Genomic DNA, 24,926 nt, shown 5'->3' on the forward strand with positions numbered 1-24,926 from the left:
AATTTTTGTTATGATTCATATTGTGTACTGAAAGTCCTTTGAACGAAATAAGGTACCTTCTATTGACCAACCCACTCAATCATCTCAAATGACATTAAGTTTAAATACTAATTATTTCAGTGGCAATTAGCTATTGCTGGATTGGTCGAGAGGCTGGTGAGTTTCATTGCAACCTAGAGGGCAGCGGTTCAATTCTCTAGGCGTGTAAGCAGCTTTTGTAATCAAAACAATATAATTAAAATCAATGAGATAGACCATGATAGACCGGCAGCCTAGCAATCTGACATGTGGTTGTCAGAGCAATCTGTCAAATGGATTTTTTTTTCGGCGCGTAGAAGTTTCTTGACATTCTCTTAGAAGCTGAATAGCGTTCTCTACAGCCCCCTAAACGAACTTGGAAGTAGCTTTAAGAACTTAAATTTTGGGCTGATTAGCATTCTCTTCAGACACAAACGAGAGCTGATTAAGCTTCTATGGAACCTTTTTAAGGGAATTATGGTTGCTTGGGGAGGTTTCAAAGATGATGTTGGTCCTTCAGCCTTCTCCATTTCGTATTTTGTGCTCTAAGTGAGCTTGTGGTCAGCGTTGTTGCTTACATAGCTTGAAACTTAATCTGCTTTGATGTCTTTCGCGTGATAGCGTCCGCGTTTCCCGCTCGAGACATCTTCTAACTCATACAGATTCGCACCTAGCACATTTCGAATAACTGCTGGCACGAACTTCGGATTCAGCTTTTGGTTGACGTGATCTGCTTTCGAAGACAGGTTGAACTTTCTTCTCCATACTACATCACCAACTTTGAAATCTACCGTCCGCTTCCTTAAGTTGTATCGCTGCTTGGAGTCTTCGTGACCTTTCTTGATCCTCTTCGTGATGAACTCTTGGATTCGCTTGATTCCTGACAGTCGTAGATCCTGTGTGATCTTTGGATCATCCGCGGCGTTCAAGTGCTGTTGTGCGTAGAGATCCGTGTGAAGAATCAAATCACGGCCGAAATTCGCGAAGTGCGGGCTGACTCCAGTGACTTCGTGCTTCGCGCTGTTGATCGCTGCGGTGATCGCCGGTAGATTCTCATCCCAGCAGCGATGATCTTCGTCTATTAGTGAGCGGATGCATGTGATCAATACACGGTTGGTGCGTTCGGCGTTGTTCACTTGAGGACAGTAGAAGGCAGTTCGCATATTGATGATCTTGTGGCGTGCCAGTAACGATTTGAATGCGGCTGATTCGAACTGTTTGCCATTGTCGGAAAGAATGATCCTGGGACGGGAGAATTTTAGGAACACCTGCTCTTCCAAGAAGCGTACCATCCGAACTGAGTCTGCTGCTTTCATGGGCTGCACTACCACGTACTTTGTTATCCAGTCCACTACGACGAACATCACGGTGTTTCCCTGCTTCGAGCGTGTCAGAGGGCCCACGAAGTCCACCGAAATCAGCTCCCATGGAACTTTAGCTGGTTTGGCGTTGCCCATTTGTGGCATCATCTTCGTGTTCGGCGCCTTGCTAGCTTTACAAGTGTCACAACTTCGAACAAAACGGCTGACATCGTCCTGCATTTTGGGCCAATAGAAGTGGGTTTGGATTTTGTTCAACGTCTTGTAGAATCCCAGGTGAGCTCCTGTAGTGGAATCGTGGAACCTTTTGATTACCTCCTGCCGACTTTCAAGTGGAATAACTTTCTTCCATTTGTGTGTCACCAGTCCCGCTTCGTCACGACAGCGACAGTTCTTATACAGTTCATCGTCGATCGTCCGGAAATCTGGATACTTATCCGGCTCTTTTTCCACATGCTGAACAAGCTTGATGTACCAAGTGTCCTTCGTGTCGTCCTTGGAGAGTGTGATTGTGGCGACTGCTCTCGACAAGGCATCCGGAACGACGTTGATTGTGCCCTTTCGATATCGGATTTCAAAGTCGAAGGCGTTCAGACGAAGAATCCAGCGACTTAATAGTGCTGTTGGGTTTTTCATTGATTTTAAATAGCTCAATGCAGCGTGATCGCAATGCACGATGAACTTAACTCCTTCCACGTAACAGCGAAACTTTTCTATTGACCTTATCACCGCTAAACATTCCCGTTCTGTAGTCGAATACTTCCTCTCCGATGCTGACAATTTTTGGGAGAAGTAGCATATCGGGTGTTCCTCGTCGTCAATCTCTTGGGTGAGCACAGCTCCAATGGCGACATCGCTGGCATCACATGCGATCGCGAACGGCTTGGAATAGTCCGGCATGGCAAGAATTGGTGCGGACACTAACATGGACTTCAGCTTTACAAATGCCTCTTCTGCTTCCTTGGTCCAGCGAAATTTGACCTTGGTTCTGGTGAGTTCCGTAAGTGGTGCTGCAAGCTTGGCAAAGTTATGGATGAAGCGACGGTACCAATTGCAGAGGCCCAAAAAACGCTGCAACTCCTTTCGTTGAGTCGGAACCGGGAACTTTACTATGCATGCTACCTTTTCATCGTCGACTTTCCAACCCTGCTCGTTCAAGACGTATCCTAAGTATTTGATCTCCTTCCGGCAAAACATCGACTTTTCCTTGGATATTGTTAGGTTCGCGATTCTCAGTCTTCGAGCGACCTCCTCCAATGTTTTCAGATGCTCCTCGAAGTCCTTTGAACAAACCACGATATCGTCGAGGTAGTGAAACACGTGCGGCTCCATGTCGGCGAAGATGTGCGTCATTACTCTCGCCAGCGCTTGACTAGCCGTGCATAAACCGAAGGGAACAACGCGAAACTGGAAATGACCGCGAGAGGGTACTGTGAATGCAGTTAGTGGACGAGAGTCTGGATGCAATGGAAGCTGCCAAAATGCGTCCTTCAAATCGATGGTCGAGATGTATGTACAACAACAATGTTTGTATCCCTCCTTTAGCGTTTCCTTTTCGTAATCCTAGCTCGTCTACAATTTTCACGTTGCTGCCGCCTAGTAGTGAGCAAGTGGCTCCGCTGTCCAATAAAGCTTTCAGTTCTCTGCCTAGAACTCCGATGACAGCATGCGGCCTGTTGTCTTGTCCGGGATTAATGATGATCGAGTTGAGTTGTGTCAATATCAGGGTTTCGATGAGGGTGTTGCTTGGGTTTGTTGAATCATCTCCCTCTACTGATGACTCCCCGCTTTGTAGTTTCCCGCGCTAGAACGACATGATGTGCAGTTGCGCAGGGTGAATCCCTTTTTGCCGCAGCCATGACAGAAATAAAAAGTCTGCTCCTTCTCACAATCGACAAACCGGTGTCCTGCTTCTTCACAATTCCAGCAAGTTGTCAGAGTTCTCCGCTGGTCCTGTAAGTGCTGTTTTGGAGACGATGCTTCTTGTGTTTGCCAGGGTTGTCTGTATTGCTGAAATTGTCGTTGAGTTGTCTGATGCTGTTGATTCGGTTGGATGGGCTGATACTGTTGATTGTAATTCGAAGAACGTTGCTGATAACCTTGCCACGGTTGCTGTGAATACTGAAGCTGTTGATTCTGGATCCCTGAATACTGCTGCGTTCCTTCAAACTGATGCTGTTCTACCGGATCCCGAGACCTCTGCCATTGATGTTGTGAAGCCTGCAGCTGCTGCTGTTGCGTGTACTGCGGATGCGGTAACTGTTGTTGTTGGTTGGGTATCGGTGGTTGATTCTGCCTGTTTGTGGTCCTGGGATGTCTACGATCCACGAATGTCTTGATGGCGTTGATCTGCTCCGTCAGCTCTTCCATTTTCAGATGCCAATACTCATCGTCGTAGGCTTCTGTGGCTTCTTTTTGTAGTCGAGTTGTTGCTGAAGATTCTCCCGCATTGTTCTTCTCTACCAGATTCACCTTAGAGAAACGCTGGTTGTACGACGGTTTCTGCTGGTTCTTCGGAGTAGCCAACCTCGGTGCTAATAGCGACTCCCGTGGAATAGACATGCGTTGTTGTCTGTCCAGTAAAAGCTTCATGTTGTCTTGGGTTTTGCACGTCCGAACTAGTTGCTCGAGCGTTGTAGGATTTGCTGCTGTGACTGCTGATAAGTAATCCATGCGCATATTCTTTTTTACCAGGAACAGCTTTTCTGCGTTGGACATCGGTGGATCGGCAAACCGGAACAACGTAGAAATGTCCTTGAAGTATTGGTCGAACGATTCTGCTTCACCTTGGTAACGGAAAAACGCTTCAGCCCTCAGCAACTGACCATGCTCTTCACCTAGATAGTCACGTCGAATAATACGCTTGAACGCGTCCCACGACACCAGTTGACGTTGGTTATCTGCATACCACTCTAGCGCATCGTTCATAAGTAAATGCTTGACGCCTGACAGCAACACCTCATCGGAAATATCGTCCGAAACCGCAAAGCTTTCAACTCGATCCAGGAACGTGTTGAGATTCTCGACGTCTTCGCGCCCCTTGAAGAAGAAACGCCAGTGGTGTATCGCTTTCTGCATCCTGCTATTCTCGTCATTTCTGCGTGGCTGAAGTTGTAGCTGCAACAGGTTGTTCAAGAGCTCGTTCCTAAGATCGTCGAAACGCTCTCTTTCCGTGCTGCTGTTTCCTGCCTGTGTTGATCTGAAGTTACGTCGATTACCTTCGTTGTTGTCTTCAGTTGATTGCTGTAGTTGTTGATCACGGTTGAATGCAGATGCATTGTTGTTCAAAACTCGTTGTTGTTGCGCATGAGGATTGTGGAGAAGGTGTTGAGGGTTGCTGGTTTCGAAGTCGTTGTTCAACACTCGTTGCTTTGGAACGGCTCCTGTCTGTTGATGTGGCGAAACTCCTCGCCCTCGACCTCGGATTGTGTTGAGTGGTGAACCTGCCTGAATTGTCGTATTTTGAATGCTTGTTGAAGCGTTGAAAATCTCAGCAAGACTGTTTTCTCCTCCGACTCCTTCTTCTTCCACTGCCACTAAACTTGAGTTTGCACTAGCACCGTTTTCAATATGCGCACGCACTTTTTTAAGCAATTCGCTTACAATTGACTGAAGGGAAGTGAGGATATCAATAAGATAATTTGGTGGATCTATGATTTTCAATCTTTGGTCATAATGGAGCAATCTAGCTCTAGCTATTTTAAGATCCTGGTTGTTATTTGTTTTGCAAGCTAAATCGGCAAAAGTTTGTAGATCTTTAATGCCAACTGTGCAATTCTCAATATTTATTGTTGGACTCATAACATGAATCGAACTATTGTGAAACAAGTCCTTAATTTGTTCTTCTTGAACAAGTGCTTTTAAACGCAACACTTTGCTGCGATGTGTGAGTGAATTCACATTCAAAATGTGTCGCAACGCTAATTCGTAAGCGATCTCCTCTTCTGATAGCAACGAAAAATCCATCTTAAATATAATTTACTTACTTTGTATTGTACTTATTATGACGATAGCTCTAAATGCTACTTACTTTGAAGCAGCAAAATCGAAACATAAATCCAATGACGAACCAAGCAATGAAATCTTAACAAGATTTCGAAAATTAACGATGAGGAGGAAAAACCATCAAAAAACCAAAATTTTCTGTTGTGCTGTGTGGGTTTTTAACGTTGGGTGCCAATGTAAGAAGTAAATTTTGCTTAAAGGAAAAGAAGATTGAAGTTTTCTTCTTCCTTGCCAGGCTAGCTCAGATGTCCAACCAAATAAAGTTCACATTTGCTTCGAATGAAGACAATTTCAAATTTTTACATGTCTATATCTTTAACTTTTATTGTCAAATCATTTTTGTAATTATTTATGAAGATTTTCTTGCATATTGCAACCTCAAACTTTAGAATAGGGCAGAATATTTGGCTACTCACTCAACACATGAACTGCTTCGCTGGAACTCTCTCCGTCGATGATCCTGTTCGCCCGCAGTGTCATCACCACACAAAGTGTCGCAACAGAAATCATTTTCCGGTTCTGCTGGCTGGCTGCGATGAAGTCCACGAACCTCACAGGACGCTTTTCGCCAACCTGATGCGATGATCTGCGGGGGCGAGCAGGGGACCGGGAACCGGGCATCCGGATTCTGCTGCTTTCGGTGAACTGGTTGTTGCCGAAACACTCAGCGAACTTGGCCGGTAGATGCTGGACGACTCGGGTCGGAGATTGCCGCCTAACTGGACGTGAAACGGCACTTCGTTGAATCATGCGGAGATCGCTCGTGTTGTTGGAAGTGCCCGCAGGTGGTTGGGTGCCGCTGGCTTGATGCGAAGATTCACGGATGCGAGCAGGGGACCGGGAACCGGGCATCCGGATTCTGCTGCTTTCGGTAACCTGGCTGTGGATGACACACTCAGCGAACTTGGCCGGGAGCTGCTGGCCGATTCGAGTTGGATGTTGCTGCCTAACTTTCCGGAAATGCCAGTAGGAGGTTGGGCACCGCACTTCCGAACACTGCTGGTTGCCGACACTGCTTTTTATCCGTCGTCGGAACCTCTTTGGCCTGTAGCAATTCGGCCCTGCTGCCAACTCAACCAGTCGCTTGAGAAAAAAAGAAAAGAAAGCAAGACAAAAAGCCCCTTTTCTGAGGGGCTTTTTTGCTGCCGAATTTCTTTTAGCTTTCCGTACCTTTGGCAGGTACGCCACGTTTGCCCGTGATGACGCTTGTCCGCTGGTGCGGTTTTAGCGAACGTGCCTTTGGCGTGTGCTGCAGGTCGATGTAGTGACCAGACTCTTTTCTGCTGACGCCACACGCTGCCACCACTATCGCGCACTCAAACGGAAATGATCGAAGGTGCTTTGGTTTTTTCCCGGGTCGTCTCAAGTGTCAATAGAGTATTTCCTGAGACAGATGGTGGTAGGGTAGCATTTTGTTTTTGTTTTGAAAAATGTAAACACTTACTGGTCGCCATTTTGAACTTGGGAGATTAGCACTGTTAAATTATTTCTTCAAAAGTTATAATTTATTCAAATTAACATCACATAACATCAACATTACCTTCAAAGTATGTCATGCCTACAATTTTTTAATTTAGGCTAGTTTAAAAAATTAAGAATTTTGCATAATCATTACTAAAGCACTGCCAATTTGGTTTCGTTACTGTCGGACCATTGAACATGCGTAGTGTTGTTGTTATTTTTACCCTACCACCAGATGCCGAAAATTGTAAAAATGAGGAATCAGCTGTTCGGTTGACAAGTCGGGAAATGCCTTATAAGGGTATATACGGACGATAGTATTGGCGAAAAATTGGCCTCAGCCATAACCTCAAACTTTGATTTGTTGGCGGCCTCACCAGTGATGCTAGCCCGCATACTAAAAAACTATATCTGAAACAGTCCATACTATACATCCACGGCTTCAGAAATAGTGATTGTCTCTGTAAACGTAGCTGTTCTATAAAACTTTACCTCGAGAACGATAAAAACAAAACATGAACGTTCACGTAAAAAGTGATGGTATCTAGAAAGGTAAAAGAATGGTAAGAACGATTTCCTTCAATATTTCTCTAATCGTCAAAATGATCTCTAATCGTTACCCATATCGTCCATTTCTTCTGCCATATTTACGTCAAAAATGAACGAAACGCCGATCAGAGATGCCAGATATATCCGTACACATTTATGATAATATCTGTTCGGAAAAAGAAATAATCCTCAAAGCAGCGTCTTAAGTTTTTAGCAGCTTGAAGCTAAAATAGATTTTATTTTGTGAGTATTTTAAACTTTAAACTAGATTCAAACAAACTTACATTTAGTTTTCTTCTACTCGGGCACTCACGTATCTTATGATGGATCAGGAAACGAATGACTATTTCGCTTATTTAGTCTCGAAACCTTAGTTAACAAATTTTGTATTACAGCTAGGCAAACCAATTAATATTTTAAATAAATTACTTACGGTACAATATTGTAAATAACGATAGTTGATTTTAACGATCCGAGACTCGGAATTATGCCTTTGCAGGTTAGATTCACTTGAAGTGACCTAGTGGATATAATTACAAGTTGAGAGAAAATTTCTTGTGTAATCTTGTTTCACACTTACGATTTGTCTTGTAGACTGTATAATATAGATGAACAGTAAATCACTTCCTGCCTTTTAATCGGTAAACACTTTAGAAAATTAACAATTTGAAAACTGCCCTTTGCTACACAAGCTATCCAAATCGATTCCCTGTTTTTGCCGGTCTTTTTTCTCTATTTTGTTTACCCCGTTCTTGTTGATGTATTTAGCTCACTTTCCGACGGGGCTGCCAAGTCGCGCAGTTTTTACACGCTCAACAGTCCCCCACCCGTAAACCTGGTCCGGATTCACTCTCTGGAGCCACCGGATCAGCGTTACCACCAGTATCAGAAGTTGCATGATGAGCGGCACTCTCTGGACCCACCGTCTGGACTCTGTCAGCAATCTCTAGTACCGCCAGATTCGCCGTTCCACGTCGAAAAACACCACCAGTTGTGCGTACCAAAGCTTGACGGACTCTTCCGTCACCAGAAACGATCGGCTCCTCGATGACTCCTCGAACCCATGCTTTGCGTCGACTGCCTTCGACCACGTATACGAGATCCCCTTTCTTTAGAGGATTTGTTTCGGAGAACCACTTGGACCTTTGATTGACTGTCGGCACGTACTCTCTAATCCACCGCTTCCATAACTCGTCGGACAGCTGCTGCGATCTCTTGTAAGCATCGCGAAGTGCTTCTGCAGGATGCGTAGGTTGAATGACTTCATGCGGCTCGTTGGGATCTGAACCTCGCAGGAAGACATTTGGACAAAGTGCACCCATCACTGAGTCCGTGGTTACAAGAGTTAGGGGCCGGCTGTTGATCATGTCCTCAGTTTCAGCAAGCGTAGTCAGGAGGATTTCGTCGTTCAATCGACGCCCGTCGTCCAAAGCGGCCATGACTTGCTTCACCGAGCGCACCATCCTTTCCCACGCCCCTCCCATGTGGGGTGTTCCAGGTGGGATGAAGTGCCAACTCGTGATAGCAGTCGTAAATTCATCGGCACAAACAGCATCAATTTCTCGTACCCGTTGGATTATCTCCTTACTCGCACCTCGGAAGTTCGTCCCGTTGTCTGTGAAGTATTCGGAGGCTGGACCTCGGCGGCTGATGAAACGGCGGATCGCCATGATGCATGATTGCGCGGTAAGACTGTGGACTACTTCCAAATGCACCGCTCTAACAACCATGCACGTGAACACCGCAACCCAGCGTTTTTCTCTGCGGCGGCCGACGACGACTTCAACAGGACCCAGGTAATCAATGCCCACGAAGTTAAATGGACGTTTAAATGGAGTTAATCTTTGTACAGGAAGTGCAGCCATTCGTGGATTCTTCGGCAGACATTTTCGGACCTTACACCACACGCAGCTTCGTTCAGTTCGTCTTATCAAATTGGTAAGACCGCTAATCAGAAAACGTTGCTTGATTTCATTCTTCACCGTCTCTCGAAATCCATGCCCAAACCTTTCATGGTATTGTTGAATTAAAAGATCCGTAACGTAGTGAGATCTTGGTAGAATTATCGGAAAGCGAAGATCGAAAGGGAGGAACTCTGCCTTTTCAGAACGACCTTCCATCCTCAACACACCATCGGCGTCGATCAAAGGCACAAGCTTGTAGAGAGGGCTGGACTTTTCTAGTGGAAACCAATTTTGAAAAGGTAATTCTGCATTCTTCTTCAATATCTTGATTTCGTCGCTGTACGACTCGCTCTGAGCCAACTTGAAGAGAGTATTTTCAGCACATCGATGCTCGTCTTGCCGCAACGGAACCACTACAAAAGGAATTTCAACCTTGATGAGCTTTTTAAGCTTTGGAGTCGAAAGGACTGCTTCGATGGATTTGCCAGCTGCTCTGCGCCGGCAGTTGGAGATGAATCGGAAAATGCACGCCACGGTGCGAACTGCAACATTCCACTTCGAAAATCTAGTCACGTCGATAAAGCAACTTGGAAGCTCAACACCGTGAAAAAGGTGTATTGCCTTGATTTCTGTTCGTGTATTTGCAGCGGGAAGATTCTGTTGAGGCCATTCCGACGGCTGCTGGTACAGGAACTCCGGGCCACGAAACCATGAACCTTCGCTCGAGAGATCCGGAAGACGACCCCATTTGGTGAGCGAATCTGCTACATTTAGCTTGGTTGGAACGTAGCGCCAGTCTGTCAGCTTGGAGAGACTCAGAATTTCTCCGATACGGAAGCCGACGAACGGCTGATAACGACGTTGGTCGCTTTGAATCCAGGAGAGAACAGTTCGAGAATCACTCCAGTAGAAAATTTGATGAATAGGAAGGGAATGGTTGTTCTTAACGGTGTGACTCAGGTGCGCTCCCAAGACTGCTGCTTTCAGTTCAAGCCGTGGAATGGAAAGAAGTTTTATCGGTGCTACTTTCGATCGAGCCATCACCAACGAACATTTTACAGTATTTTCCACACAAATCCGTAGATACGCGACGCTTCCGTACGCATTCTCCCCGGCATCACTGAAGATATGTAGCTGTATTTGGCCAAATCGGTCAGAAGGTGTCGATCCAAAGTTGCATCTTGGAATCCGAACACCCTCGACCAGAGAAAACATTGCGACCCACTGTCGCCACTTATCCAGGCACTCTCCGTCGATACGCTGGTCCCAGTCGCAACCCGCTCGCCACAGGTCTTGCATGAGCATCTTTCCCAACACCGTAAATGGAGCCAACAGGCCGATTGGATCGAACAGCGACATGACCGTGCTCAGGACTCCCCTTTTCTTTGGTGGTTCTGCCTCTGTAGCCGCTACGTTTGTGGGCACCGCAAAGGAAAACACGTCGTTCTGTGTGTCCCACATGATGCCGAGAACTCGTTCGTAATCCGTCACCTTGTCTTGGTTCAAATGGATTGACTCTCTGGAGCCACCACCCACTCCCAAACTTCGAAGAACAGCTGTAGAATTAGACGTCCAGTTGGTGATCTCGAATCCACCTTTCGAGTGGATCCAACGTACCTCTCTGGTTCGCTCGATGGCTTCCTCTTCGGTGTCGAAGCTGTCGTAGTAGTCATCGACATAATGGCGGTGAACGATGGCCTGTGCTGCTGCTGGATAGCGAGTGGAAAACTGCTGGGCATTCAGGTTCTTGACGTATTGCGCCGAGCATGGAGAACTGGCAGCGCCGAAGGTGGCCACGTCCATGACGAAAACGGTAGGATGATCGTCTTCCGGGAACCGGAAAAGAAACCTTTGCGCCTGCTTATCTGCCTCTCTAATCCTGAGCTGATGGTACATCTCTTTGATGTCACCTCCCACTGCAACTCGTCGCTCTCGAAACTTGCTGATGACCGCCGGAAGTGATGCCAATAGATCGGGGCCTTTGAGCAGGAAAGAATTGAGTGAAACACCTTGCGATTTGGCCGCCGCGTCCCACACCAAACGTACCTTATGCGGTTTCTTAGGATTCAGCACGACATTAAGAGGAAGATACCACACGGAAGAAGGATTGGTACTTTTCAGCTCTTCTGCCGTGGCCTTATGACAGTAGCCTTTGGTCAGGTAGTATTCAATCTGCTGGTTCACGTTCTGCTTCATATGCGGCTCTCGTTGAAAACGTCGTTCCAGGCTCTTCAGTCGGTTTAGCGCCATCGGATAGCTATCTGGAAAAACAGGCTCCTGCTTCCAAAGTAGCCCCGTTTCGAAGCGGTCTCCTACTCGGACAGTTGTCGATTCCAGGGTCTCACGGGCCCTCCGGATCTCCTCCGATTCTATGGGGTTGCCTTGTGCTATCTGAAGCTCTTCCTGAGCGTACTGCTCCGCCATCAGATCGTGAAGCTGACGATTGTTCAAGCTTTGAACAAGATGATGGTTCAAATAGTGATTCTGCTGCTGCTCCAGTCGAGAATCAGGACCGTAGATTGCCCAACCCAACGCTGAACGTACGGCTATCGGTTCTCCTGGTGCACCAACCTTGGACTCCAGAGGAGCGAATAGATGAAGGTTGTCGAGGCCGATAAGTACTCTGGGAACTTCCATTTTGGTACTCGACAAAGGAACTCCATCTAAGTGGTGATATTTATCTACGATACTTCTGTAACAGGCCCTATGTAGAGGCAGCTTCAATTCTCCGACAGTGTGGGCAGACGACATCATGAACTTTCTACGAGAATCCACGGCAGATACCAGCAGGTCGATTTTCCTCGAACTATCTTCATTCCGCTTAACATTTCCTGTCCACACGATGACCAGGGGTTCCGGAGTTCCCTCGACGCCCAACGAATCTGCTAGAGAGCTCTCAACAAGTGTTGTTGAAGCTCCTTCGTCCAGGAACGCCAAGGTTTGAACCGCCTTTCCTCCATGATGCAAAGTAATCGGTATCATTCTGAAGATTACTGACCGATCGACATTGTAATGTGGGTTGCACTCCGCTACGGTAACGTTAACTGCTTCCTCGTGCCTGTGCAGCAGCGTGTGGTGATTTCCTTTGCAGCTCCGTATCTCGCACCGTACTTTGAAGGTGCACTTCATCTTCCCATGGTCACACAGACAAATGTTGCACAGCTTGAGTCTATCAACCAACCTTTGACGATCCGGTAATGAAAGTGACGCAAAATCGTCACAGAACCTTAGTTTGTGGTCTGTGCGATTGCACATCGGGCAGGGCTTTCTCGTTCTCGCCGGCATCGTATTCTGCACGACCGGAAACACTTTAGTGTCGTGGGCATTCACGCGCTCCTTCCTTTTGTACATTCGCCGTCCTTCCGCAACCGCAGTGTTCTGCTCTCCGTTGAAGTCAGCCACCTCAGAAACTTCCGACACGATTCCCTTCATGAAATCAGCAAACATACGAAGAGGAAGATCAGTCCTACCTCTCTTAAAGCGTACCCAATCCAATTGATAATCGGATGGCAGCTTATCGACGAGTTCCGCTACCAGCATGGGGTTGCTCAAGTGGTCGTGTAGCTTGGCCGCAACAAGGTGATCACACAACTGCTTTACCGTGATCCCGAAGTACAGGAACGACTCTAACTTGTCCACTCGAGGGGCTTGTACCTTCCGTACTTTCGCCATCAGTGACTTCAACAGCTTTTCCGGATTACCGAACAGTTGACGCAGATCTTCGATGACCTCAGGCACCGACTCAGGCATGAGCAACCGGCTTTGAACTGCTTCCTTGGCTAGTCCTTGAAGGCTGTCTTGAAGTCTCTTCAAATTGTCGGTATTTGTGTACCCACACGCCTCCGTGGTGTATTCGAAGCAGCTGATGAATTGGGGCCACACCTCTGGCTCGCCTCGAAAAGTAGGAAGATGTTTGGACGCAGCTTGTCGTGCAGCCAACTGTTCTTTAGTCGGCCCTGAACTTACACTACAAGCTCGTCCTAACGTGTTACGTTCTAACAACTTCCTAATCAAAGCCTGTTCAAGCTTTTCTAGCTCAGACTCTTCTGGTTCGGATGCTTCCGGCTCCTGTTGCGATCCATTTGCCTTCAAATAATGCTCCAACAGCTCTTTGAAACGATGGTCGGTATCCACATTCTTCTTCTTCTCCGCTTGAGCCTCGCCTTTCGATGACGTCGCCAATGGTTCGTGTTTGCGTTGGCGTCCCATCCCGCTCTGTTCCGAATCTGTCTCGCCATGCCGTTCCACCAACGCGTTACGCACAGTGAGAGGGAAACTCCTTGGCGCTGCTGCCGGCTTCTTGGGGTAAGCTCCGCGGGGATCTTCTTGCGTCTCTACCCACGCCTTCGTCTTCGCGGAACCAACATCCGGATCGCTGTCCTCTTCTTCGCTCTCAAACTCCTGACTCAGATCGGCTTTCATTTTCCGGAACTGGTCGCGCATCTGCTTCTGCCGGATCAAGAAGTCCTTGTGGTCCGCCAACTGCTGTTCCAGTTGCAGCTTCTCCTGGCGAAGTTTCTCCTCCTGCATCTTTTGTTGCAGTGCACGCCTTTTCTCGTTCACCGATCTCTCCAATTCCAAGCGTCTGTCGTGCAGCATTTTTTCCTCCTGCAGTTGCTGCTCGATCGCAGCCGATTCTTGTTCGAGAAGGCTCAGAGATTCTTGAATCGATGGCCGACCTTCTCGAAGCTCCGTTCCGACATCGCTTTTCGCACTTCCCGTCCGTTTGGAAACGTTCTTTTTAATTGGTTTCCTTATTTTGGGAACGTGCAACAAGTTACTGCATTTCGTGCAGTTCCATGGCACACTCTTCACTGCATCGGTAACTCCCGCGCATTGATAGTGGCTCCAAAAGTTACACATGTCGCATTGGACCATGTCATCTTCACTATCAACTGCCTCGCAATACATGCAGTTGTGATTGTTGACCGATTTCTCCACATTCTTGAGCGTATCATTCGCCGGATCCGACATCTCAAGGTTATGTCCGGAAGATTGTAAATCTTCAAGTGTTCGGAAAAAGAAATAATCCTCAAAGCAGCGTCTTAAGTTTTTAGCAGCTTGAAGCTAAAATAGATTTTATTTTGTGAGTATTTTAAACTTTAAACTAGATTCAAACAAACTTACATTTAGTTTTCTTCTACTCGGGCACTCACGTATCTTATGATGGATCAGGAAACGAATGACTATTTCGCTTATTTAGTCTCGAAACCTTAGTTAACAAATTTTGTATTACAGCTAGGCAAACCAATTAATATTTTAAATAAATTACTTACGGTACAATATTGTAAATAACGATAGTTGATTTTAACGATCCGAGACTCGGAATTATGCCTTTGCAGGTTAGATTCACTTGAAGTGACCTAGTGGATATAATTACAAGTTGAGAGAAAATTTCTTGTGTAATCTTGTTTCACACTTACGATTTGTCTTGTAGACTGTATAATATAGATGAACAGTAAATCACTTCCTGCCTTTTAATCGGTAAACACTTTAGAAAATTAACAATTTGAAAACTGCCCTTTGCTACACAAGCTATCCAAATCGATTCCCTGTTTTTGCCGGTCTTTTTTCTCTATTTTGTTTACCCCGTTCTTGTTGATGTATTTAGCTCACTTTCCGACGGGGCTGCCAAGTCGCGCAGTTTTTACACGCTCAACAATATCCTTCCGATCTCTCCTAGAAAATGCACATTATTCTACATTTTATTTAATTAGTACAAAACAACGAGTCTAAAAGAATCAAACATGCATCATGAAAATCATGTGAGCAAGCATTTTAATAGTCTAGTCGTAAATTCCAGTCATTACATTACATCTGATTTTTCTCTCCAGTTGGGGGTACAGCTCGGAATATCAATGTTGTTTGTTGTTCTGGTTGCTGTTATCGACAGCAAGCGTTTTTTAAAGATATTTGCGAGAACTTTGTATCCTATGTCATTTAGCATAGATGCAAGCGACATAGAAACATTGAATTTGCGTTCACATTGCGTATACAATTCTCGTTTTTTAATTTTGATTTGAATTGATTCATTCATAATTGAATTTATAGCTTGTTATACGTCCATAACATTATAAACTTTAACTAACAAATATAAAATAATCCTGCTCATCTAAAAAGATTACATTTAAATTTTGCATTCTAATTTATATCTGTACAAATATTGATAAAACACTTAACCTGGCACCACTGCCGCAAGCAGTTATTTTGTTTTGTTGCGCGCGCGCGGGTTGATTTTTTTTACTAAATAATTCGTATCGATTGGCGTCTTGGCGTGGATATTCGGAGCTGAATCTGCTGGAGCAGGTGAAATTAGCGTCCCAGGGCATTCAAATTTAAATGAATGCAATGCAGGTATGTAAAATTAAAATTCTTAAAAAAAAATCCGATTATCCGTATACTTATATGTTTCAGGTTATGCTACTGGAACCCCCCAATACTCCGCACTACGAAAACGGAGACTATTATGGATTACTTCAGCTTCGGACCCTTCCTTCTTGGTGGAAATTATAGATTGCTGTTCATTCCGGCAACTCCATTGATGCAGACGAAAATCTGTACCGATCATCTACGCACAGGAATGGCGCTGACACCGGAACCAGTGCCGTAACTTACAACAGGTCGTGCTAGTTGAAACGTCAACAAGAGGAAAACAAAAATGGTCAGGTGAACAAGTGAGTTGGTAATGTTAATAAATTATTCAATAAAAAAATGAAATTCATAATTTCAAATTCTTATCCGAAAAATTCCTTATATGCGTTACGAAAAATATTTGCGTTTGTGTGCGTGCTCTTTTCACGAACGGTTCCCAAAACTGTTTGCATAACGTTTGATTGAAGTAAAAGTCAAATCGTAACAGAACTATTAATGTAAACGTGTTAGGTATGAAAGCTCTATAAAATAACTTTAACAACTACAGTTCGATGTTCTAAATATGCTACGCACAATCGGTTCTTCAACCTTTACCAAACGGTTTGAAGAAAAGTTCTCCCATACAAATGTTTTAACGGTTTTTAACAATTACATAACCTAACGACATATTAAAAACACTGTGAATTTGGAATTCACGATTCAGCCAATTAATCTCACGGTTTAAATAATCGTTTACTAAACGTTTTTTTACGCTTTATCAAATCGTCGATTGACTATTTAGGAAATCGTTTGGATACAATCCTCATTTATGCGGGAGGTGCGTTACTAAAATCAGTATTTGTTTGATTTCAACTAATTATAATATTTCTGAACTGAATAGATTTTTTTAAATGTCAACAGCTAAACGTTTGAATTCATTATATGGCCTCCCAAAATGGATGAAGATAAGCCATATTTTTCTAATGAATTTTCAAGGTGAATTCAAAACATCTGAAATATGTTTTCATATACTGCTTGATAGATTCAAAATTTGTTTCTATCTTCTAAACGAATGCCAAATCATTAACTGTTACAGAAAAAGTAATTTAATGAAAGCCCGTTTATGTTGACTTTGAAAATAATCCCCTGCATGCTCTGATTATTAAAAACAAATCCACATAATTCGCTACATCGTTTAAGTGTGGGATACAGGAAGTTGTTATTCCGTTCAGATAAATGTTGCAATCAATTTCTATGCATTTAATTGCATTTCATTTTTTTCTAGAAATCTACAGGAATATTGCAAATTCTCAGTACTTATGAAAAGGTTTTTCAATAAAAATGCAATTAAAAAGTACAATCATTTTCCAAATATCAATGCACTTGGCAACCCGCATAATCAATTACAATATATAGAGAATATTCTATATTGTCTCTAAACGTTATCGTTTATTGTAAAGTGAACAGTATATGTACAATAACACAGACCATATTAACAATCTGTATTATGATTATCTGTTAAAGTACCATATGGGGAAAGGGCTGTTAAGCATGTTTACCATTCAAAAAGAGCGATTTTTTCGAACAAATATTTCATGCTACATTATTGGATACGGTTAAAATATCATCCACTTTTGGCGAGCAAAACAATCTACCTGAATGTTCTAGCTACGTTGGAATACAAAATCATAGATTTCATCAACTTCAATGGATATAGTTTGCTTATAGTAGTTTGTAGTAAAAATAACGCTCAATCATACGTTCCGCATATTGTAAAATATTTTTAAAAAGAGCTTCCCTGTACCATAACCAATATAGTTCCAATTCTTTCCCACAAAAAATAAAATAAAATTAAAAAATTAAAATGTTGATGTTTTTATTTTTTATTTCTGATATTATACATGGATTGAGTGCAATATCTCTACTCTGATATCAGTTCTTTCTACACTGATGAGGAAAAAATCATGCAGATCTTCATTGTTCAGCCTTTCAGCAGATTTTTTTTTCCGCTCTCCGCTCAGCAGAGATCTTTGTTTCTGTAATTTCATTAGTTTTATTTAATCTCATTAGTTTTTATCGATAATATAATATAGTTTTACTTACTTTTCGCGTTCTGTGTGTTTTTCTCAGCGTGATTCTTTTTTTTCGGAGCCATTTTGAACACAGTTTTCAGTTCCGAACCTGGCGTGGGGTTGCCGACACAAATTTTAACGAAGTGAAGTGAAAATTAGCAGATGCTGAACCCAAGAGCGAAAAAATGCATAAGCTCACAACTACATCTTAAAATAACAATATTAGTTATTATCCGCAAGAGGTGAAATGATAGCGACTTGTCTAACTCATACAATGTTGTCACAGTATTTGTTGCAGGTATGCTGGTGTTCACAACTACACTTTGAAATAACTGTTATGGTTAGGGTTCATTTTATGTCAGACGATATCGGCTCACAAAATCAATGCATTCTGTTATGATGTTGGTGATGCCGATAATTAATGATTATTTATGTTATGATTCATAAAGATTACAACAATATCGTTCAATTCATGTTTTTTTTAATTTAATGTCTAATGCTAAGAAAATATAAGGAAACTTTGTCGTACACTGTTAGAGTCCTGGATAAGGTCCAGAGACAATATTCAAAGGTTGCAAATTTTTATTCTCTTATTATACTATACTTACTAAATCATATATCATATTGTCACTGTCACTGATACGATCCTGTCATAATTTATTGAGGTAATAAAATTTTGAACATGTATAATGAAATGATACTTGGAAGATATTTCATACTGGTACTGCTACCAATATATTAAGTTAATCGTTAGTACTATATCCCCAACTGTTTTTAATTATGCGGGAACCCTGAACGCCCAAAAAAATCAAAACACGAACACCGTGTATCGTTTTTCCACAGGGCGAATTTTTCGATATGAGTACCGGAGAAACGCGTTTATCATGCGCCCTTCTCAAAAATCGATTCTGTTCTCCCATGGTTTGAGGTTAGGGCTGAGGCCTCCTGCTAAGGTGGTGTTCGTGTAAATTTGTCAATATATCCTAATATGGTTGGTTTTTCGTTTTTTCTTGGTTGGCAATTACAGGGTGGTTCTGCTGATTCTTATTTCGACACGCAGAAAAAGAACGGGGATTGGTTTCAACAAAACGTATTGTTGTTTAATTTTATACTATTAATTCAGATTTTTCAATACTTTTCAGAAAAAAGCTGAATTCAAATAAACGAAAAATATTGTTATTCGTACACTCACATTTTTTACTACTTTTATTTGAAATCTGGTTTGTTTTAAAACGAAAAAGAATTGTTTTCAATGACCGTGTAACTTTTAAACGATAAGTAAAAAAAAAAGAAAAAAAAAGTGCGTGGAAAAATATTCTTTGTAAATTGAAAGAGGAACGGAGCTTGAGTTCTTTGTGCTGGGGGTCTGGCCCGGAGTTCCCAAAGGAGCGTTGGATTCATTCCTTATGGATCCTTATACTTCGATTAAGGTGAGATATTCAAGAGATTTGAGATTTATTGTAGATTTATAATTTTTATAATAATTTGTTTTCAGGAAAATGAACGGCAGGCCAACTCTAAGAGATGGGTTTTTTGCATTTCCCTCCCATCTTTCGTGCAAGTCGAAGCAGGCAAAACTCCAGAGTGGATGCCATCGGAAGAATATAAGTGAAAACCGAAGTAAATAAAGTAACAAAATGTTATTTTGGTGGTTTTTTTTAATAAACTTTTATGAAAATCCTTACTATTTAAAATAAATTTGAAACCAAATTCATCTGCTTTTCATTTTAATTTAAAATAAAACTATTTCAAACCTTGAAACTGTTGTTATTTCGATTCGGTTTCTCATTCTCTTGATTCCAGAAAATTTTATGCGTTTTACCCAAAAAAATATTTATTTCGATAGAAATTTTGATTCATTTTTAAAAAGGGTGTATTTTTATTTCCAATAAAACGATAAGTTTAAATTAAATCGATATTTTTAATCAGGGTTACCAAAAATATATTTGTGCCTTTTCCCAACCAAAAATTTTATTATTTTTGGCCGAAATCTTATTGTTTCTAAAATATATTTTTCTGCGTGGAGCTACACTGAGTGTAATTTTTTCTCAAATTTGATTTGACGGTTTTTTCTTTTGGTATGCTTTAGACATGTATTTTTCCGAATTGATTCATGATCAACAATGAACCAAGTATAAATGTAACTGTAACAAACTGTTCTGCAAACAGTTGAGACAACGTCTAAAAACCACACGTGGAAAACGTATTCTGGTCATCAAACTGTTTTCCTTACAGTTATTCTTAAAGTAATCTTGTAACCGAACATTTCCAGAAAAGGTATATAACGATTCGACAAAATGTTACTTCCGAAGGTATGCATACGTTTAATAGAATCATACATACGGGAACATGGCACGCACACAAGTGCATATTTTTATAGAGGGTTTTCGGATTTTTGTTATGGAAATATTTTTGTTTGATTATTTGACATTATTTATTCAGTTTACTTACATTTTCATCTAATTGGAATTGATCGGATACGGTCATCCGCCTAAAATGTGTAAAGATCCCATCCGACAACAGGTGCAGCGAGGTGCTATCGTTGTTCCTGTTGTTCTATCGTTGTTCCTGTACAGTCTGGTACCGCAAGTCCATTGTCCAAAGGCAGATTTCCAGTGACGGTCCCATCCGGCCATAGCGAAAAGGTGCTACCGCTGTTCCAGCGCTATCGTCCCTTGGGTTCACGATTGTGCGGGAACTAATATTAAAAATTTGTCAATCAATTAACTATTAAGGTTACAGACCACAAATGTATCAAAACTTACTTGATGTTCCGATAGCTTAAAAAGAACCGATGCAATCGGGCCCGACTACTGGGGGCTGGTTCTTTCTCAAACAGATCCATGATTTGAAACGCCGGTGAAACGACGAAACGCGGATAAATTTGCCCGGGCAAAACAAAACAAATGTTTTGAAAGAGCGCATCCAACCACTCAGTGATGCCAGATTGAATTTTTTTAAAAGTTTTTTCCTTTTTTTTGAATAAGTTTAAATAATTATTCATTCTTGAAGAACTATGAAACAATTAAGAAGAGACTACAGTATAGTATACTTTAAAAAAATGGAATTTAAACGAAAAAAAAAATTTAAAATTTAAAAAAATGGTCACTGGAGATTAATTTGTATTTCATCTTTTTATCGTCCCATGAGATAATTTAAAGTGCACGAATAGATCAAACCCGGTATAGATTCGTTCGGTTAACGGGTTAAAATATGTACAATATTTGTGGATGTATATAAATTGGTAAAAAAAAAGTATTTTTTAAATGGATGCAACAAGTTAAACTCAACTCAAAGCTCAACAGCATGAGTAAAATTTAGAAAAGAATATCAAAAGATGTTGTTGGTATTTAAAAAAATTGAAATTACATTTTGAATCTAACGTTGTATCACTATTAACTATAATTTTTTTTCCATAACAAATAATAATATGTCAAAAATCTAAAGATTTTTCTTATAAAGAACTTGTCATAATAATTACACGCAGAAAAATATATTTTAAAAATAATAAGATTTCGGCCAAAAATAATAAAAATTTTGGTTGGGAAAAAGCACAAATATATTTTTGATAACACTGACAAAAAACATCGATTCGATTTAAAATTATCGTTTGATTGAAAATGAAATAGCCCCTTTTTAAAAATGATCCATAATCACCCTTATTCTTGTTTTCGATCGAATGGCATTCGTTCGTAAGTTTTGCAGTTTTGCATTCTTGTTTTCGTTCGAACGAAAGAGAACCGTTCGATCTTTCGAACATCGTTCGTACGAACAAAAGACTGCATTCCCGTTTACGATCGAAAGTATTTTTTCTATGGACTGACAAACGCAAGTCTACTGCTACGAATGATGACCGTTTAAACCAATTGGTGGAATTTAATGCAGATTATAAAATACAAAGGTGGTTCAAAATAACATATTTTGTGCAAATTTGAGAAGAAATGAGAAAAATGTGATACGTACTTAAACGACTGGCTTAAACATAAAAATAGATCCAGGCCTAATTGAGCCAACTGACACGGAAACCTCTGCCAATGAATAAGACCGGTTGTAGAGTCGAAAGGTGTTTAAAAATTCAATTTTTTCGAGATCAATGTTACAAAATGATATCTTTAATTCAAAAATAACAAAATTTTCTAGAATACAAACTTTATTTAAACAAGTTTAAATTTTTGTCGATTTTTTCTATGCGAATTCCAATTTCCTACGACGGGGCAACTTTTCAGCAGCAACAGCGATAGCAACACCCCCGCAGGCTGGTATCGGCACCGATTTGTCGAACTTCTGGAAATCACACAAAATAGCTGATGCTGCTGGAGGTTTTATTGGTGGGCCTGATCCTCTCGAGCTTTGATTGATTTGCTTTTTTTCCTGGTCCCTGGGCCGTTTACGGGGTTCCTGTTTCCCGGTCCGATAATCAAAATTTCACAAAATCACAATCAGACAGGTTGTTTACTTTTGTTGGCACACGAGAAATGTCATTTTGATACAGCAGGGCTGCTTAGAAATTTCGAATTTCATCTGGTAACACCAACATCAAGCCTGTTCAACAGGCAATTGCAATTGGTTTCAATCGATTTCGATTGGTAAATGGATGTTCACTCAGCCAATGTTTTGGTCGAAACTAATCCAATTGACGTTCAATGAAGCCAATCGAAATCGATCGAAACCAGTCAAAACCGATCGAGCTAGGAAGCAGGATTCGTTCCGATCGATTTCCATCGCACTAACACATATGTATTTGTTTGCTGTCAAAAACAGCAGATTTGGTTTGTTGTGAAAAAATTATTAGAAGAAATGAAAGCGGTGTCATTCGGTGCGGTGTTTCCTGTCGTGCTGAGTCGGTGGTGCAGTGCTAGTCGTGCGGAGTCAGTGGTGCTGATCGGTGGTGCTATGTCAGCCATGCTGGATCGGTGGTGTTGTGCCAGTCATTCTGAGTCGGTATGGCTGTGCCAGGTATTCTGGATTGGTGGTGCTGTGCTAGACGCGCTGGTCTGGTGGTGTCAGACATGCTGGGTCTGTGGGGCTGTGCCAGGTATCCGGAGTCGGTGGTGCTGTGCTAGTCGTGCTGGTCCGTGGTGCTCAAAGAGATGTCGGTCGATGTGGCGTAGCTGTTCTGTGCTGTTCTGTTAGGACTCCATTTTCACAATACATCTGTCTGTCGGTCTTGGATTATTATAATAATCAAATAGGAAGTGACCAACTATGTGACTACTATGTAAATAAATAGGAAGTGTGTAAAGTGAAATTTGGTCTATGTTGTAAAATACGATAAAATGTCAAATAAAATATAAAATTTATCGATCCTCTGTATTTTATTTCATAATATCATGATTGTATGTTTTAAAAATAATAATTATTTTCCTATAGCAGCAATTTTTCGCTTTTGTGCTTTTCTTTTCCCTAAAAATTGCTCATTATTCTAAACAAATTCCTTTTTAGTATTCTAATTATAAAGTTCGAGTCGAACAACAAACTTTCTAATCTGAAATTTTTCGGACAGCTTGTATACGGGAAAGAATTGCTATTGAGATATGGCCAAAATGATGGATTCATTACAATTTGCCTTGAGTAAACCGCCTTTTCGAATTCTGAACGAAGCTGATAAAGAAAATTACATCTGAAAACACTGCGTCAGTGCGTTAGTATTAGTGAATGGCTGTTCATTCAACAGCCTAATAGAAATCGATCGAAGTCAATTGGAAAAACAGCTGATCAACTGTCAATCCATTTCAATTGATTTCGATTGGGTTTCGTTGAACACACCTATCGAACGTATCGCATTCGAACGAAAACAAGAATAGCTTTTTCGAAATCGATCGAAAGTATCCGTTCGAACGAACGACAGATACGCCGTAAACAAGAATAAGGGTGAATAACTGTCAAAATAACAATAATTTTGGTTCTAAAATAAAAGAAATTCGAATCGAGACAAAAAAGTTGTATTTCGAAATGAAAGTACAAAAATAGATTGGTTTCTATTTGCATCAATGTTATTTATTGGGTTCCAAAGAAAAAAGAATGAACAAATTTAATTTATTTTTTTATTCATATATGAACATTATCAACATGATATCACCACTAAAACAATTAGTTTTGTCATCCCACAGTGCCGGTTCCCATCAACGGTGCATCCCGTCCTGCAGCAGCCCGTGCGGGGATTGGTTACAATTCCACCTTCCTATCCGGCTACCATCGGGAGAGCGAGGTCTTGAGGTCGGTCCAAGGTAGGGGCATTTGCCAACGCTGATCATCCCGGCCAGAGTCCCGGAAATTTAATTGACGTGACGGCATCCAATTTGCCGGAAGGCTGTTGTTCAGGGCATTTACTTAACACTGTTAAAATAAATAAAACTAATTAGAAAAACTTACAAATGTAGATATGTATTTTTTATATTTACCTATGGCCCAGTTTTAAGAACCGGACAACACAGCTTCAAAATAAGCCGGCTGAACAGAACATTCCGTCGTCGGGATCGATGGGAACGAGCCTGACAATTCTTGGCACTAGATTCATCTCTGCTCGTTCCGCCAGTCATTCCTGAAACAAAAAGAAATAAACACGTAATTAAAATAAAAAAAGAATAATTAATCCACTTTTACCTTTAAATCTCACTTTAACTGGAAACTAAACCAACTTTTTTCTCCTCAGTTCCAGAGAATTACCATTTGCCACTGCAATGGGATTCTTCCTAGGCAATTCCCGCTTTTTTTTTTCTTTTTTTATTTATCGTTTTTAATTCACACGTTTATTGTAATAACTTCTTTTCCGTTTAAAAATAAACCAAATTTAAATTCAAAGTAGTAAAAAGGGTGTGTGTGCAAATAAAAATATTTTTAATTTATTTATATGCATCTATTTTGTGTAAGCTATAGAAAAATCTGTATTGAAAATATAAAATAAAATAACAAAACCGTTTTGTAGAAACGACTCCCCATTCTTTTTCTGCGTGTATAACTATATTTGATACATGATTAGATAATAGAATGTAGCATTACACGGAGAAAAAAGTATAGTATTTTTAACAATAACCCACTTTTATTCAATCATATTTCTGATTAATTCTCGGCTAACTATAAATATCAAACTTTCAATTATATATACAATTGATTTTCGGATTGTTTTTTTGAGTCCAACAATGCATATAATAGATTCAATTATACCGATATGATTGATTTTGCGCACTCAACTATAAATATAATAGATTCTACTACATATGTATGATTGAATTTCTTCATTCTACCAT

General features: G+C 41.4%; 1 protein-coding gene and 1 long non-coding RNA gene across 2 annotated transcripts; both read right to left on the minus strand.

Annotated features, from left to right (window-relative positions):
- Window positions 1-5,750: 5,750 nt before the first annotated feature.
- Window positions 5,751-14,230, minus strand: LOC129737779 (uncharacterized). The gene is made up of 2 exons (XM_055728942.1): window positions 8,180-14,230; window positions 5,751-6,425 (listed from the first exon to the last, which is right to left on the minus strand). The coding sequence occupies exons 1-2, from the start codon at window positions 14,228-14,230 to the stop codon at window positions 5,751-5,753; spliced, it is 6,726 nt and encodes a 2,241-aa protein (XP_055584917.1).
- Window positions 14,231-23,654: 9,424 nt separating this feature from the next.
- Window positions 23,655-24,365, minus strand: LOC129757000 (uncharacterized). The gene is made up of 3 exons (XR_008739584.1): window positions 24,283-24,365; window positions 24,081-24,220; window positions 23,655-24,015 (listed from the first exon to the last, which is right to left on the minus strand). It is a non-coding gene; the product is annotated as an uncharacterized LOC129757000 (long non-coding RNA).
- Between the last annotated feature and the right edge of the window lie 561 nt (window positions 24,366-24,926).

Source organism: Uranotaenia lowii, chromosome 1 (assembly GCF_029784155.1).
Source record: "Uranotaenia lowii strain MFRU-FL chromosome 1, ASM2978415v1, whole genome shotgun sequence".
NCBI lineage: Eukaryota > Metazoa > Arthropoda > Insecta > Diptera > Culicidae > Uranotaenia > Uranotaenia lowii.

Excerpts from the sequence above, each read along its gene's own strand:
- LOC129737779 (XM_055728942.1), bottom strand. The coding sequence starts at position 14,230 with ATGTCGGATCCGGCGAATGATACGCTCAAGAATGTGGAGAAATCGGTC. Across the intron at positions 6,426-8,179 it reads AATCCGGACCAGGTTTACGG|CGACTGGTTGAGTTGGCAGC; the intron begins GTGGGGGACTGT and ends TTTTTTCTCAAG.